This window comes from Anolis carolinensis, chromosome 1 (genome assembly GCF_035594765.1).
Source record: "Anolis carolinensis isolate JA03-04 chromosome 1, rAnoCar3.1.pri, whole genome shotgun sequence".
Lineage (NCBI taxonomy): Eukaryota > Metazoa > Chordata > Lepidosauria > Squamata > Dactyloidae > Anolis > Anolis carolinensis.
In genome coordinates this window covers 157,492,640-157,508,861 of record NC_085841.1, presented here as the reverse complement: position 1 = coordinate 157,508,861, position 16,222 = coordinate 157,492,640, and the positions used below count along the sequence as shown (strand labels likewise).

The window sequence follows — 16,222 nt, the reverse complement described above, 5'->3', positions numbered from 1 at the left end:
CTCACTTGCTGAGGTATTCCTGCGAGTATCTCTATAGATCTTAGAAAAATATTTCTTGATTTAAGGTGTTACTGTGCTGGCTGATATCCGAACAGGGGATGGGCCAGAGATGTCAGTGCCTTGGTCCTTTCATTCATATTTCCATTGCAAGGTGGGACAAGGAACCAGACAGAAAGGGGAAGTATATTCCCAATCAAAGATCTTAAATAGAGTAGTGTTAATTCAGTAGTGTTAAAAACCTGAAGATACTTTCCCATGATAATTAATGAATATTTTGGTAAGAAATCCCAGGTTTCTAGGAGAAGCAAAACTTCATTGAAAGTTTTAACATCACTAAACTTCTCACCTACACAAGTTTTTCAATTTTCTTTTAGTTTGTTTTATTTTTATGAAGATGCAAGGTACTTGATTTTTAAAAAGCTGACCAGACCATCTGAAATACAGAGGAATAGGAAGAGAGTGGAAAAGAAATTATCCCTGGATCCTTGGCTGCCATTGAAGTCACATTTGGGACAAGGGAGGGGAAAGAATCTCAGCTCTTTTGTCTCACATTAGGGAAGTACCAGATGCATCCAAAGCAGAGTTTAAAAATTTAAGACCAGTGAGATTATTGGTGGCATTTTTCTGAATTGAGTTATTAGTTCATGTTCACTGTTAACTGTTATTACCTTTCGGGACTGAGAAAGTAAAACTATAGATTTCCCTGGAGATCTTCTACACCGACGATGTGCACTTCCATCTGCAGTACTTTAAAGAATATTCCTTGCTAGAACCCAGTCTTTTAAATTAGCTATTTTATGATAACTGTTTGTGACTGAATAATAGTGGTGTTGCTATCCTCAAATAAGGCTCAGGCAGCAAAATGCTTTTGATCCCTTTTTTTCTTGAGACGCAACCCCCGCTCCCTGCCAGCATTATGGAGAAAAGCATTTTCATTACTTTTACCATCCATTTCTGCCCAATAGGAACATGCATAGTTCACCCCCAACCTTCCTAGACTTGAATCATTTTTCTCTGCAGTCCAGCTAACCAGTTGTGCTACAAAGGAAGGGGGAAAGGCTATTCCTTGGTTCCAAAATTTCTGTCTGCCTGCTGTTAGAAGCAATTGAAATTGCTGAGACATGTGTGGAGTGAGGAGAAGGTATATACATGCATGTGTTTGTGTAACCCCTTGCACTGTGTATATACAGAAGCATCTTGATATGCCTTACACATTGTGTAAAATTTATTTATCGTGTCAGTAGCAAATTGAGAATACAGTTATAATGTATAGAAAAACCACAAAGTTAAAAACTTTGCATTGCACTAAATTTCCTTTGACCAGAAGCTGGCCACTGGAGTGCCTCTGGTGTTGCTGTAAGGAGGTCCTCCATTGTGCATGTGGCAGGGCTCAGGCTACATTGCAGTAAGTGGTCTCTGGTTTGCTCTTCTCCACACTCGCATATCATGGACTGCACTTTGTGGCCCCATTTCTCAAGATTGACTCTGCATCTCGTATTGCCAGAGCACAGTCTATTTGGCGCCTTCCAAGTCACCCAGTCTTCTGTGTGCCCAGGAGGGAGTTTCTCATTTGGTATCAGCCATGGCTTGAGGTTCCCGGTTTTAATCTGCTGCTTTTGGACTCTCGCTTGCTGAGGTGTTCCTGCGAGTATCTCTGAAGATCTTAGGAAGCTGTTTCTTGATTTAAGGCATTGGCATGCTGGCTGATATCCGAACAGAGGATGAGCCAGAGATGTCAATGCCTTGGTCCTTTCATCACAAGCTGCTACTTCCCGGCGGATGTCAGGTGGCGCAATATTTATTTATTTATTTATTTACTACAATTATACCCCACTCTATCTCACCCCGAAGGGGACTCAATACCAGCTAAACAGTATAATTTCTCCAGTGTTGTAGGGTGTAGACATCCTGTGATGCTGCGGCATGTCTCATTAAGAGCCACATCCACTGTTTTAACGTGGTGAGATGTGCTCCACACTGGGCATGCATATTTAGCAGCAGAATAGCAAAATGCAAGGACAGATTTCTTCACTCTGTCTGGTTGTGATCCCCAGGTTGTGCCAGTCGGATTTTGTATAATATTATAGCATGTCAGCTGCTAAAGAACAGCTGCTTTATGAACTGTGCCGAGATAAGAAATGTGGATGATACCTAAATAAGCCTTAGCACAATAACAGATTTCATCTCAATTCAGTGGATGTTTTTCAGTGTGCAAGCTCTAAAAATTACCCTCTCCCCAAGATTTCAAGTTCTAAAGATAAAATTTCATCTCTACGTTGCACCCTGATCACAGTACATGGCATGATTTCTTTTTATTGAATGTGTATTACCGTAATAATAAACAATGAGTTAATTTACTGGAAAAGTTAGCCTGATTGAAAAGATTGATTGGTGGAAAGCATAATACTATCTGAATACAGAAAAAATACGTATTTACATGATTTTGAACTGCAGTTCAAAATTGTTTTTAATGTCACTGTTGCACCACGTTGCCTGTGGTTAATGTAGTTTTTACAAGGAGAGCTGTGAACAGCAGTCAACACATGTGAAACAGTTGATGTAGGAGGGAAGGATACTTCTGTAAATGTTACGTTCTTTATTAGTGCAGTGAACACAAAACTCAAAAGAGTTTTGCCCAAAGCTACTTTGATTTTGCCATGATAATGCCAGAGCCACAGTAGCATGGCTTCTGTGGCTCCACTCAGGCAGCTTCTTCGCACCAGATGCTGAAGGGAACATAGAAGGAATTCACATCACAGCTCTTTCCTATGCTAGTGTGTCCTGAGAAATATGTGATTGGCATGGAAAGCAGCTTGTTCTGACTTTCTCCCATGCAATCCAATGGATGTAACATTACCCATACATTGTAGGAAGAAGCCAGGCTTAATCAATTCCCCAGCCATAAAGGTAACTTCAAAAAAGACAATCTGTGGAAGAAACTGAAGCTAGGAACTTCAGCTAGTGATAAGACTTGATCATTGTGCAGGAGGAGATCTATCTCTCCAACATAACCATACTTTTTCAATTCCCTGAGTGGTAGTTTTGTCCTCTGAGGCCTTGCAAAGTGGCTGATCTTGCCTGCTGATATACTTGGGAAGAGCACATAATGGCATTGGTTCAACTTGGGTTAAAGAACTGCAGCAGCCAGTTTATTTCCTTGTTTTATTATATCATTGTTTCAATTAGACGGACTAATCAAGGAAGTGCAGAATATTCAGGTCAATCATAATGTAAAAATTAACAAGTCTCTCCTAGGCACAAACTTGATATCCTTGTTTATACTGATACCCACACACACCCGAGCCAGGAAAGAAAATTAATTTTAAATTTCGGCTTTTCTCTTGGTCCCAGGCTGCCTGTGCCTACTGCCCTGATATAAAGGAAATTTTAATGAAACCATTTCCCCAAGCACAGTGTATGCTTTTCAGGTTGCAGTAGAGAAACCAAAGTCTTCAGAATTGTGCTACCTCATCTAGCCTATTTTTGTGAAAATCATGACAAAACTCCTATTGATTTTAGAGATGAAGAAGTAGAATTGCAGTCCATTTTATAACATAGCTATGCATATGCTTAAAACAGTTTCACAACTTTCAGTTTTTCTTTGGATTGATTTTAGGTTCCCTTGAAGCTTAGCACATTGAATCAAACTTACCTTTTCCATGTAATCCCAGTATCTCCCAGTTTAATCTTATTCATCCACTGAGTTCATTTAATGGGACTTACTCTCAGCTAAGAATGCATAGTATCACTGATTTAGTCAAACGATTTTCCTAACTTTATTATAGCTATTTGTGTGGGTCATGATTCCTATTCTGGAGATTAGATATTCATATCATAGAAACATGCCTTTTACATCATTTATGTAGAGATGGGGTATCTCAGTTATACTGACCTAAATCCCCTAAAGTCAACAGATCCTAGAAGCTAAACAAAACTTTGATCAGTATTTGGATGAGAGATCATCAATAATCTCGGGTGCTATAGGCTGTATTTCAGAGGAAGGGCCTGGCAATACCACATCTGAGTATTTCTTGCCTGAGAAAAGAATTCAGGGTAGCACTTCACAGTGTTCAAAGCTCTATTAGTGGTACTGTGGAATAAAATGGCTAGTACAGCTGCCATACATCACAGGGGTTTATTTTTGGTTTGTGTTGTAGATCAGTCACCAGAGAGTGATGGTTTAACTGATGATTAAAGGTGATTGTGAGCTTTCCTGTGGGTGATTCAGAGAGGATGGTGAGCTCTTCTGTGGCACAAAGTGATGGGCACACAAATCTGGGAAATGATTGTTCTCTCTGTGAGAAAACCGGCTCAGAAAGTTCAGGACCTCAAGGGCATTCAGCGGAGTCATAAGTAGCAACAGCAGATAAGGAATCGAGTGAACAGCTGAGTGATAAGAAAGGTTCCCATGGGAACCCACCTGCAGCTACGGAGATCAACAAAGGTCTTTGTTTACAAATCAGGGCCAAAAATAGATTGTGACATTTAGATAGATTACATGGGAAAGTGGTGAAAGAAATTCACGGGAAACTGAATGATTTCATGGGTGTCTATTAAACAGCAAGTTTACCTTAGAATCATAGAATCATAGAATCATAGAGACCTCATGGGCCATCCAGTCCAACCCCCTGCTAAGCAGGAAATCGCATTCAAAGAACCCCCGACAGATGGCCATCCAGCCTCTGTTTAAAAGCCTCCAAAGAAGGAGCCTCTACCACGGCCCGGGGGAGAGAGTTCCACTGTCGAACAGCTCTCACAGTGAGGAAGTTCTTCCTGATGTTCAGGTGGAATCTCCTTTCCTGTAGTTTGGAGCCATTGTTCCGTGTCCTAGTCTGTAGGGCTGCAGAAAACAAGCTTGCTCCCTCCTCCCTATGACTTCCCCTCACATATTTGTACATGGCTATCATGTCTCCTCTCAGCCTTCTCTTCTGCAGGCTAAACATGCCCAGCTCTTTAAGCCGCTCCTCAAAGGGCTTGTTCTCCAGACCCTTAATCATTTTAGTCGCCCTCCTCTGGACGCATTCCAGCTTGTCAACATCTCCCTTCAACTGCGGTGCCCAAAATTGGACACAGTATTCCAGGTGTGGTCTGACCAAGGCAGAATAGAGGGGGAGCATGACTTCCCTGGATCTAGACGCTATACCCCTATTGATGCAGGCCAGAATCCCATTGGCTTTTTTAGCAGCCGCATCACATTGTTGGCTCATGTTTAACTTGTTGTCCACGACAACTCCAAGGTCTTTTTCGCACACACTGCTGTCAAGCCAGGCGTCCCCCATTCTGTATCTTTGCATTCCATTTTTTCTGCCAAAGTGAAGTATCTTGCATTTGTCCCTGTTGAACTTCATTTTGTTAGTTTTGGCCCATCTTTCTAGTCTGTCAAGATCGTTTTGTATTCTGCTCCTGTCTTCTGGAGTGTTAGCTATCCCTCCCAGTTTTGTGTTGTCTGCAAACTTGATGATCGTGCCTTCTAACCCTTCGTCTAAGTCGTTAATAAAGATGTTGAACAGAACCGGGCCCAGGACAGAACCCTGCGGCACTCCACCTTAAGGTCAGTTCAGGCAATGCTGCTTTAGCGTGAGGAGCTAAGCCTGAGTTCTCTTGTCCCTGATTCAAGTCAAGTTTTGATTTGGGGATTTAATATATCCTGGAAGTTTTCTATGTTCCTGTTCATGTACTCCTGTTCAAGTTATACTAGTTATACCTTCATGATTGTGAACTTATGTTGTATCTGTGATTCCTGGCTGTTCCTGGACTTTGCCACCTCTGGAACTTTATGAGACCTTTGGATTATTGTTTGGTTATCACCTTTTGCTAAACCTTTTTGGATTATATATCTTCCTTTCTTATTCCTGATTTTTATATGCTTTTCATGTGGTTTTTACAATAGACTGCTTGCTTATATTCCTGGACTCTTGTGTGGTGCGGTGGTCATAAGGTGTTTCCAGGACTGAGATGCAACAGTATGGATTCTAGTTATGGACTAATGTAATAAAACTCTTTAAAAATCCCCTCTGCCAGCGAATTAAAAGAAATAATTGCTATAGAGCATCAGACCACTTGATCAATTATTATTATGCATGAATGTTTTGCATCAATTTTATATTAAAATGCTGATCTTGCATATGCACAGTTAAAGAAGGAAATGTTAATCATATTATGCATATGTTTTAATATTAATATCTCATATTAATGTATCTCTTCATTGTCCTTACTTTAGGTCATGGAACAAAAGGAGTGTTTGAGCTTTTGTCAGGATGGCGTCGAACCCGAGAGAACTTGCCATTCAAAGACAGAGTTGCAGATGCCTACTCTGACGTGATGGTTTCCTACACCATGACAAGCTGCTTGTACTTTATAGCCTTTGGGATGGGTGCCAGTCCTTTCACCAACATTGAGGCTGTGAAGGTCTTCTGCCAGAATATGTGCATCTCCATCCTGTTGAACTACTTCTATATTTTCTCGTTCTTTGGCTCCTGTCTTGTCTTTGCTGGGCAGTTGGAGCAGAATCGTTACCACAGTATCTTTTGCTGCAAAATCCCCTCTGCAGAATATCTGGAAAGGAAGCCTGTTTGGTTCCAAACTATGATGAGTGATGGCCACCAACACTCTTCTCATCATGAAACTGATCCATACCAGAATCATTTCATCCAACATTTCCTACGGGAGCATTACAATGAATGGATAACTAACATCTATGTTAAGCCATTTGTGGTGATACTTTATCTTATATATGCTTCTTTCTCCTTTATGGGCTGCTTGCAGATCAGTGATGGAGCCAATATTATCAATCTCCTCTCCAGCAATTCACCAAGTGTGTCCTATGCCCTCATTCAGCAGAAATACTTTAGCAATTACAGTCCAGTCATAGGGTTCTACATTTATGAACCTCTTGAGTACTGGAATAGCACTGTACAAGAAGACTTAAAGAAACTGAGTGAAGGCTTCAACACACTATCCTGGCTCCAACAATATTACCAGTATCTAAGAGCTGGGAACATTACTGCCACTAATAAAAGTGACTTCCTTAGCATACTTCAAAACTCGTTCTTAAGAAAGCCAGAATTCCAGCACTTCAAAAATGACATCATTTTCTCCAAGGCTGGGAATGTGAATAGCATCATTGCTTCTCGTATGTATCTTGTGGCTAGGACTAGTGAAAAAACACAGAGAGATATTATTGAGTTATTGGAGAAACTAAGACCGTTGTCTCTGAAACAAAGCATCAAGTTCATAGTATTCAACCCTACCTTTGTCTTCATGGACCAGTACAGCTTATCAGTAACTATGCCTGTCTTGATTTCCAGCTTTGGCATTTTGCTGGTGTTGTTACTCACCTTTTTCCTCGTTATTCATCCCCTGGGGAACTTCTGGCTAATTCTCACTGTCACCTCAATTGAGCTAGGTGTCCTGGGCTTGATGACATTATGGAATGTGGACATGGATTGTGTTTCTATACTGTGCCTTATTTACACTCTAAATTTTTCCATAGATCACTGTGCACCCCTGCTTTACACATTTGTATTAGCAACCGAACACACACGAACTCAGTGCATAAAAAGTTCACTCCAAGAACACGGAACAGCAATTTTGCAAAACGTTGCTTCTTTTCTTATCGGATTGGTCCCCCTCCTTTTTGTGCCTTCAAACTTGACCTTCACACTGTTCAAATGCTTGCTGCTCACCGGCAGTTGCACACTTCTGCACTGTTTTGTTATTTTACCTGTCTTCCTAACATTTTTCCCACCCTCCAAAAAGCACCACAAGAAAAAGAAACGGGCCAAAAGAAAGGAGCGGGAAGAAATTGAGTGCATAGAAATCCAAGAGAATCCCGATCACGTGACAGCAGTCTGAAAGCCACACAGTCATGTGTTTGTGTGTTTTTATTACCTAAAAATGTTACACAGAGCTGCAGGGAAAGTAGAGTAAAGCTCTCCACTGCTTGCGCTGGCCCATGTGAAACAAGACCAAGGAAGCCCAAGAAAGGAGCATTTCACAGAGGGAGGTGAAGGTGTTGTTAAAATAATAACAATCTTTTTTAAAATGGAAAAGAATGGAGATAGGGAAACAACACTCCAGTTGTTTTTTCCTTGAATGCTGTCACTTCAACAAGGGCAATGTTTATTACCAGTTGTTTTTTTTTAAAAAACACACACAAATAAGTTTGATTCAAGTAACCAGTTTTAAAAGAAAGAAAGGTCACAAGAACTCAAGCTGGAGAAAATAACAACAACAATAATAACAACAGAAACAAGGAAAAATAAGTTGTGGCCGTATTGTATTCTTAGAGGTTGGTCGAACTTAAAACCTATGCAGCTGGGAAGTAGATTTTCAATCATTCTAAGCCAAAGTACTTCCCTACTCAGAGTCCTTCCCTACTATTACACATCTATATGTCACAATTGAAATTAATGTAATTAGTCCAGTGAACAAATCAGTACTTTCCCATAATGTAAGAATTGTACGTATGGAAGAGGAATCTAGCAGACAGCTTTTACAAAATTGCCATTTGATAGTATCCCCAGTGTGATTAAACTGGCCATCAGAACCAGTAATTTTTACAACACGGTATACTTGAATTCAGGGAAACATCCCAGGTTTCAGCCATTGCGGTACTACGTACGATTACTGCAGTGCTGTCCTTTTGCTTCCTACACATTATCTGTATCAACATTAGACACAGAATACTAATCAGGTGGATGTATCAATAGATCATACTCCATAGACACAGCATGGTGACCTTTTTTGTGCCAGGCTTCAGTGTCGAGCACAGCACCATGTCTGAAGTTCCAAGATAAGGAATACAATTTTGCCTCTTTAAATATTATCTGAAATGCATGTGTTTCACATCTCTTTTGCCAAACCGATCCACTGACTATGCTTCTTGCCACACAAACACACACACAATAATAATCAAAGTTATTAAACATAAAAAATATCAGGCTGCTTTTGAAATTGATTTTTATAAAACATTGCTGTTCAATGCCTGATAGAATGTCTGTGATCAAAACAAAGCTTTAGGGTGATGAGAATTATAGATTAATGCAGTAAATTTGTTTTTTACTGCATGAGAATAGAGTTATCCTGTAACAAAAAGACAGTCTATGCTTACACAATATACATGCTTAGAAGCGCAAAAGAAAGAGTAGAAAGAGAATGAAGCCTATAATACTCCCAAGAGAGTGAAATTTCACTCTCGAGTTAAGCCACGTATTTCTCTTTTTCCAAAGGCATTTTAGAAAGCGTTTACTTTCTGCATTTTTGAATGCAATCTAGCCTTGCATAAACAAGCAATGTCTTCCTGGAAATATATTGTGCATATTTATTATTATTATTGTTGTTCAAATGTAATGTCAAGTGGAATAATATGGGAAGGGTTTCTGGTCTTAACAATTTCTTCCTTTTTTTGAGGAGTTCTGTTCCATTCTCAGGCAACTACATCTCTCCTTGTGTGAGGTCAGCTCAGTAACATTTTCCTCAACGTCCTCACCTCATATTTAGATAATGTGTGTTGCAAAGCTCTGAGGTGAGGAAATGTGGCTTAGTGGATACATGAGTGAGAGATGCTCCAGGGTCTTCCAGTAAAAGGTTTGGTTAGCCCAATGCTATGTGCATAGACCTCCTGGCAAGCCAGGGAGGGAAGACAGCTTCTTGATTCCTCTCCTGATCCAAACGTCATCTGCAGCCATGCACCAAGTTCTTTATTGTACTGGACAACCTCTCCTCCATGACACCTGAGCTGTAAAAGGATTGTGATTATGTAATTATCTAATCTAAAGCCATATTTTTTGCATACCATACAGCGTAGCACTGTGTCAACCGTTGGCCCATCTAATAGTTAGGTTTCAGTTCTAATTCTGACAGCTGATAACAATTCAGGTTTGCGGGCAAAGATTTTTCCCAGCACAGATATCCTTTCAAATGGCAATACCGGAATTGAATACAGAATGTTCTGCAGGGAAAATATGTGCCTACCACAGACCTGTTCTCTCTCCTTCTAATGTGTTTTGGGGCAGTCGTTCCTCCCCAGTGGATATTTTTCAGGAGAAGTACCGTCTAAGCCCCCTTCTACACTGCCATATAATCCAAATTATCAAAGAAGATAATCCACATTATCTGCTTTGAACTGGATTATATGAGTCAACACTGCCATATGCTCCAATTCAAAGCAATTAATCTTGATTTTATATAGCGTAGAAGGGGCCTTAAATGCAACTGCTTTCAGAATCTCTATGCATGTCTTCCGTTTCCAATATTGTCATTTGGAAAGTTATTACAGATGGCAATTTCTGATGGGAAAACATAAAACATAGAAGACCTGGGTTGCTGTGAGTTTTTTCGGGCTGTATGAACAAAACCTGGTTACCATTATTAAAAACACCAGAATCAATATAGTAAATAAAGAACACCACTTAGAAACAGGGGAATTCCAGACAGCAAACACGTGCCCATTAACACCTCCCAAACAAAGGATGCCTCCAGGCAGCAAAGGCCAAGCTTTGCAGTTGCAAGGATACTCAGTGCTAATCAAGCTGGCTAATTGCAACATTCACACATGCTTCAAACAGACAAGAGTTCTTTCTCCCACCCTGGCCATTCCACAGATATATAAACCCCACTTGCCACTTGCCTCGCAACCTCTGAGGATGTGGGCAAAATGTCAGGAGAGAATGTTACTGGAACATGGCCATACAATCTAAAATACTCACAGAAAACCAGTAATTCTGACCATGAAAACCTTCGACAACACATAGAAGACATGGTTTGGAATGGAAACGGCAGACAAATATGACCAGGTTGGCATGCATTTGTGCAAGCCATTTTCTGCAATGGCTACTAACCATCCTCCAGAATTATATTTGCATGAACCATGGGACCGATCCATCCATTCTTTTAGATAAAAGAAACTTATTTCTGTTTGTTTTATCTGAAACAAAAAAAAGTTTTTGCTTGTAAGAAAACTAATGATAAGACCTCCAAAGCTGTTATCAGTGAACTTTTTGAAACTGTACAGGAAGATATCAAAATAAATGTGAAATAATGGTTTTTTTGGCCTGATTCCCTAGCATTTTCAAAAGTTGGTGTTGCAATCCAATAAATATATACTCTTTAAACACTTTCAGATGTGTAATTATATGTTGCCATTTGCTTCCTTTCGGTAGAGTTCCAAGCTGGATAGATCAGGACAATGCTGTGGATGTAGTATATCTTGATTTCTGTAAAGCCTTTGATGGCTGCCCTCATGCAAAGATAGTTATATGTGGTTTTGTAACTGGTTAATGGTCCAACTGCAAAAAGTACTTACCTCTTTATTCTGGGGCCCCTTTCACACAGCCGAATAAAATCCCACATTATCTGCTTTGAACTGGAATATATGGCAGTGTGGACTCAGATAACCCAGTTCAAAGCAGATATTGTGGACTTTTCTGCTTGATATTCTGGGTTATATGGCTGTGTGGAAGGGCCCTTGGAAAGTGAGGAACAAGTGGGAAGAATCTCAAAAGAAACCAGGTTGAATAGACAAAGGACTTGCAGCTGAGCTGAAGTTTAATTGAAAGATGGGGGAATCCTCAAAGAGGAATTCAAGCAAATACTTGCTTGCAGGGAGAAATTCAGAAAAAAAAGCTCAGAATGACCTTAGGGCCCTTCCACAAAGCCATATAACCAAGGCAGAAAATCCCACAATATCTGCTTTGAACTGGTTTATCTGAGTCCACACTGCCATATATTCCAGTTCAAAGCAGATAATAGACATTTTTTTCAGCTGTGTGGATGGGGCCTTAGGCTTGTCAAAGCGGTTATAAATAATAACAAAGGTTTATTTGTTATATTTGGAGCACGAGGAACAAAGAAATGGTATGTGCCCTCTGTGAAGATGATAGCATGCTACAATGGGACAAAGGACATGACGAAGTGTGAGCTGGATGAACAGCATTCAAAGAAACTGAAGGAATTTGCAGGTGTAATGTGAAGACACTCTGCCTGCGATCAATGAGAATTCTCAGAACACGTGGAAACTCAACAGACTGGAAGAAAGCCAATTTTCTCCCCATATTTGAAGAAGGAAACAGGAGGCATCAAGTTACTGGTGTGCCTGATTTTAATAACATGAAGTTTTCCAAAATAGATAATCAGACAGCCAACATTTGAATACTTAGAAATTATCCCATTGTTCATTCAAAAAGTCATGCCAATATAAATTTGCTTGCTTTTTTCCTTTTTCTTTGTCTTTCGTTCTTTGGTTGATATGGTAGAGCTATTTAAGATTCCCTGTGATAATCTTGCAGGGAAGCTGGTAAAATGAGGCTGTAAAATGTTAATATATAGCTGTTATTTGTAGCTGGTTGATGAAAATGAACTGAAAGAGTACTGGATTGCTGAGAGCTTTCCGGGATGTATGGCCAGAAGCATTCTCTCCTGACATTTCGCCCATATCTATGGCAGGCATCCTCAGAACTTGTGAAGTCTATTGGAAATCAGGCAAGTTGGGTTTATATATATTATTATTTGTTATTATATATGGGAATTTCAACAGAAAGGAGGAAACTATGAAAATGAACAAAATCTGGCTATAGTATTTCTTTTAAAAAACAAAACTCTAAAATCAGGATAGTACAAAAAAGACACACTCAGAAAACAAAATTCCAGACAGGAAACAATCAGGACCAGCTAACACCTCCCAATAAAGCAGTGGTTCTCAACCTGGGGTCCCCAGATGTTTTTGGCCTTCAACTCCCAGAAATCCTAATAGCTGGTTAACTGGCTGGGATTTCTGGGAGTTGTAGTCCAAAAACATCTGGGGACCCCAGGCTGAGTACCACTGCAATAAAGGATTCCTTCAGGCAGGAAGCAGCCAGGCTTTGAAGTTGCAAGGCCATTCAATGCTAATCAAGGTAGCCAATTGCAACATTCAAACTTGCTTCAGATGAGCTTTCTCCCACCTTGGACCTTCCACAGATCTATAAATCCCTCTTGCCTAATTTCCAACAGACCTCACAACCTCTGAGGATGCCTGCCATAGATGTGGGTGAAACGTCATGAGAGAATGCTTCTGGAACATGGCCAGAGAGACCAGAAGACTCACGGCAACCCAGTGATTCCGGCCATGAAAGCCTTCAACAACACATTGAAAGAGTACTTACTAATCTTTCCTCATTATCTTGGAGGAAATGAGGATTGAGGTGCTACAGGATTCTGTCCTGATGTTGCTCAGCATCTGTACAAATTTTATGACGTAATGCCAAACTGGCAGGAAAAGTGAATGCCCCAGAAAACAGATTTACCTCAATAGATTGGAAAGTTGGGGCAAAATTAACAAAATTAATTATAATAAGGATAAAGGTAAAATCTGCACTTAGGAAAAATCAGATACATAAGTATAGGATGGACAAACTGGCTTAACAAGTAATCCATGTGTAAAGGATCCAGGAATTGTGACCACATCCTAAACGTAGCTTGTAAATGTGATGCAGAAAGGGGGCTAACTCAGTTCTAGAGTACAGAAACAGAGTTCTAGTCACAGAAAGTAATAGCATTTTATTCTGCTTTGGTTAGACTTCACCAGGTATACTTTGTCTGGTTCCACATACTGCAATTTATAAAGAAAAGTGTAAAATCCCATCTCAGAACAGAAAGTTTGAGCAACTTGGCCATGTTTAGCCCAGAAGAGGGGGCAGGATAACTATTATAACTAGATAACTGTTTTCAAATATCTGGAAATAATAGAGAAAATTTATGTTTTTTACCACTCCAGAGTGTAGCACCCAAGACAATGGATTTGTATTACAAAGAAGAAAATGTTGGATAAACCTTAGGAAGAACATCCTGTAAGAGCTGTTCAGCAGTGGAACAAAGTATCTTAGGCCCCATCTACACTGCTATATAAAATCCAGTTTATCTGCTTTGAACTGGATTATATGGCAGAGTAGACTCATATAATCCAATTCAAAGCAGATAATCTGGATGATCTGCTTTGATAAGGATGATATTGCAGTGTAGATCCAGCCCCAGAAGGTGGTGGATTTTCCTTTGGAGCTGTTCGTGGTCTTACGTCAGTAATGCTTTAGCCAATTTTCACATCAGTTGCATGTCGGATGCATACAACACTTTTTAAGAACTTGTCACACAAACATTTAGTGTGTACTCTTATGTATACATTTTCTCAGAACTTTGGCATGGTTCAAAAGTGTAATACATATTTCCCCATAACATTGTTGATATTGTTTTAAATTATGCAAATTATATCACCTGATTTTTGCTTGATGGATACTTTTAATACAGCTAAGGTTTTACAGAACTATACAGTCAAATATTCCCATGGAATCTGAATTGATGTTTTGTGGAAACGAGAGTCGTTGGCATCTTTGTGGTAGAGTGAGCAATGAATCATACACATCCATGGAATGTTAACCATTTTCTGAAGTCATATAATGAAGGTGCATTTTGTTTGGTGACGGATATAAGAAATATTTGGCTTTTTTCGTATTAGGAACAACTTGAGAAACTGCAAGTCGCTTCTGGTGTGAGAGAATTGGCTGTCTGCAAAGACGTTGCCCTGGGGATGCCCGGATGTTTTACTATCCTGTGGGAGGCTTCTCTCATGTCGCCGCATGAGAAGCTGGAACCGACAGATAGAAGCTCACCTTGCTCCTTGGACTCGAACCGCCAACCTTTCGGTCAGCAGTCCTGCTGGGTCAAGGGTTTAGCACCACCAGAGCCACCAATATTTGGCTGTTCATGATACAAACAAGACTAAAAGATGGAAAGTAGTTTTGCATAGCGCTAGGCATAGTTTGATATGGCTTGTTCTACATTCAATTAATTAATACATTTCTAAGAGCTCTCCAAGTCTTGTCAGAAGACATCATAAATGTGTGCTTCCCAGGGTTACTTATGTTCTTGTTTGTCTTATTCAGAATCTCAGCTTCAAACAGGGTAGGTGATTAGTCAGAGTAACTTCCAAGAATGCAAAATATTCTTCTAGTCTTCCACGAATGTAACTATTTTGATTAAATATGGTACATATAAAGGTGCATACTACATTGTGAAAATATGGTAACCTAAAACTGATTTTTGAGATAGATTTGTTTATTTTCTTAAAAGCAGTTTTGAGCAGCCCATTTAATTGTGAATCAGGACCAAGGGCTTTCCAATTTAGAAAAAAAAAAATCTAAGTTAAGCCTGCTTCTAGTTAGAACTGGTCTGCTGCATGGTTTTGGCTATCTGCAACACTTTTCAATGTGTCACTAGTGCTAAAAAGGGCTACCATGGAATAGCAGTACAAAACGAAACAATGGGAAATAAACAAATTCCACCAACAACAGTCATCAGTACGTGGTATAGAAGTAATCCTTACACTGCCTTCAGTGTAAATGATCTGCTGTTGTCTAACAACAATGGCAACAACAAAATAATCTAGAGCTCAATGCTTTTAAAATAATGCGTTTTATCTAATTTGTTATAGAATGCACTCTAATGCACTCTGTTGCACTATATTTTTAAAATCTGTCAATTGTGAATACCATGCATTCATGTACAGTATTTCCTCCCATGTACACGTTCTCATTATTTGCTACTGTGCTTAACTACTAACAATTCTGTTTGTTGCACACTATGTTTTTTTCATGTTAATAAACAAATTTCCAATTGCTATTTTCCCCAAGATTATTTTTTAAGTAGTATGTCAAAAAAGGCTTTTATTTTATTTTGTATCAAAAGCATTGCATAAATATATAGGTTTAAAACTGATAAAATAAAGAACATCACAAGCTGCTAAATAGTTTTACGATCAAAAACGGGCAACAGAGACTGCATTGTCTGTAGCTTTAAACAGTTCTTCCTCTGTGCATGAAGCAGGGCATTGTGGGCAAGCATACAGATGCGGAGTTGTTTGTTCTGCTCCACAATTGCACAAGCCGGACGATTCTTAATGTCATTTTGCCAGATTGTCTTTTGATCTGCCCACTCCGCTTCTGAGTCTGTTCAGGGACTTCCAAGATGCCCATTCTTGGTTTGCCCCTGGAGGAAGACCCTCGTGGGGGGCCATCCAGTTGGAATTGCCTGGTTTTGCTGCCCAGAGGGATACTCTTGCTGTTGCTGGAAGGACATTAAGAGAAGTGGTGGTTCTCATGAAGCTTTTCCTTGATTTGAGTCTACTGGGAGGAGGCTGATAGCCATACAGTGGGTGGCTTTCACAGTGTTCAACCTTATTTCTCTCACCGTT

General features: G+C 39.8%; 1 protein-coding gene across 2 annotated transcripts in view; it reads left to right on the top strand.

The window, feature by feature from the left end:
- ptchd4 (patched domain containing 4) overlaps nt 1–15,649 on the top strand; it is a 116,794-nt gene extending 101,145 nt beyond the window's left edge. For both annotated transcript variants that reach the window (XM_062957226.1, XM_003215358.3), the window contains exon 3: nt 6,221–15,649. In XM_062957226.1, the coding sequence (XP_062813296.1) occupies nt 6,221–7,854 (1,634 nt within the window). In that variant the 3' untranslated portion in view covers nt 7,855–15,649. The remainder of the gene's footprint in view (nt 1–6,220) is intronic.
- Nucleotides 15,650–16,222: the final 573 nt, after the last annotated feature.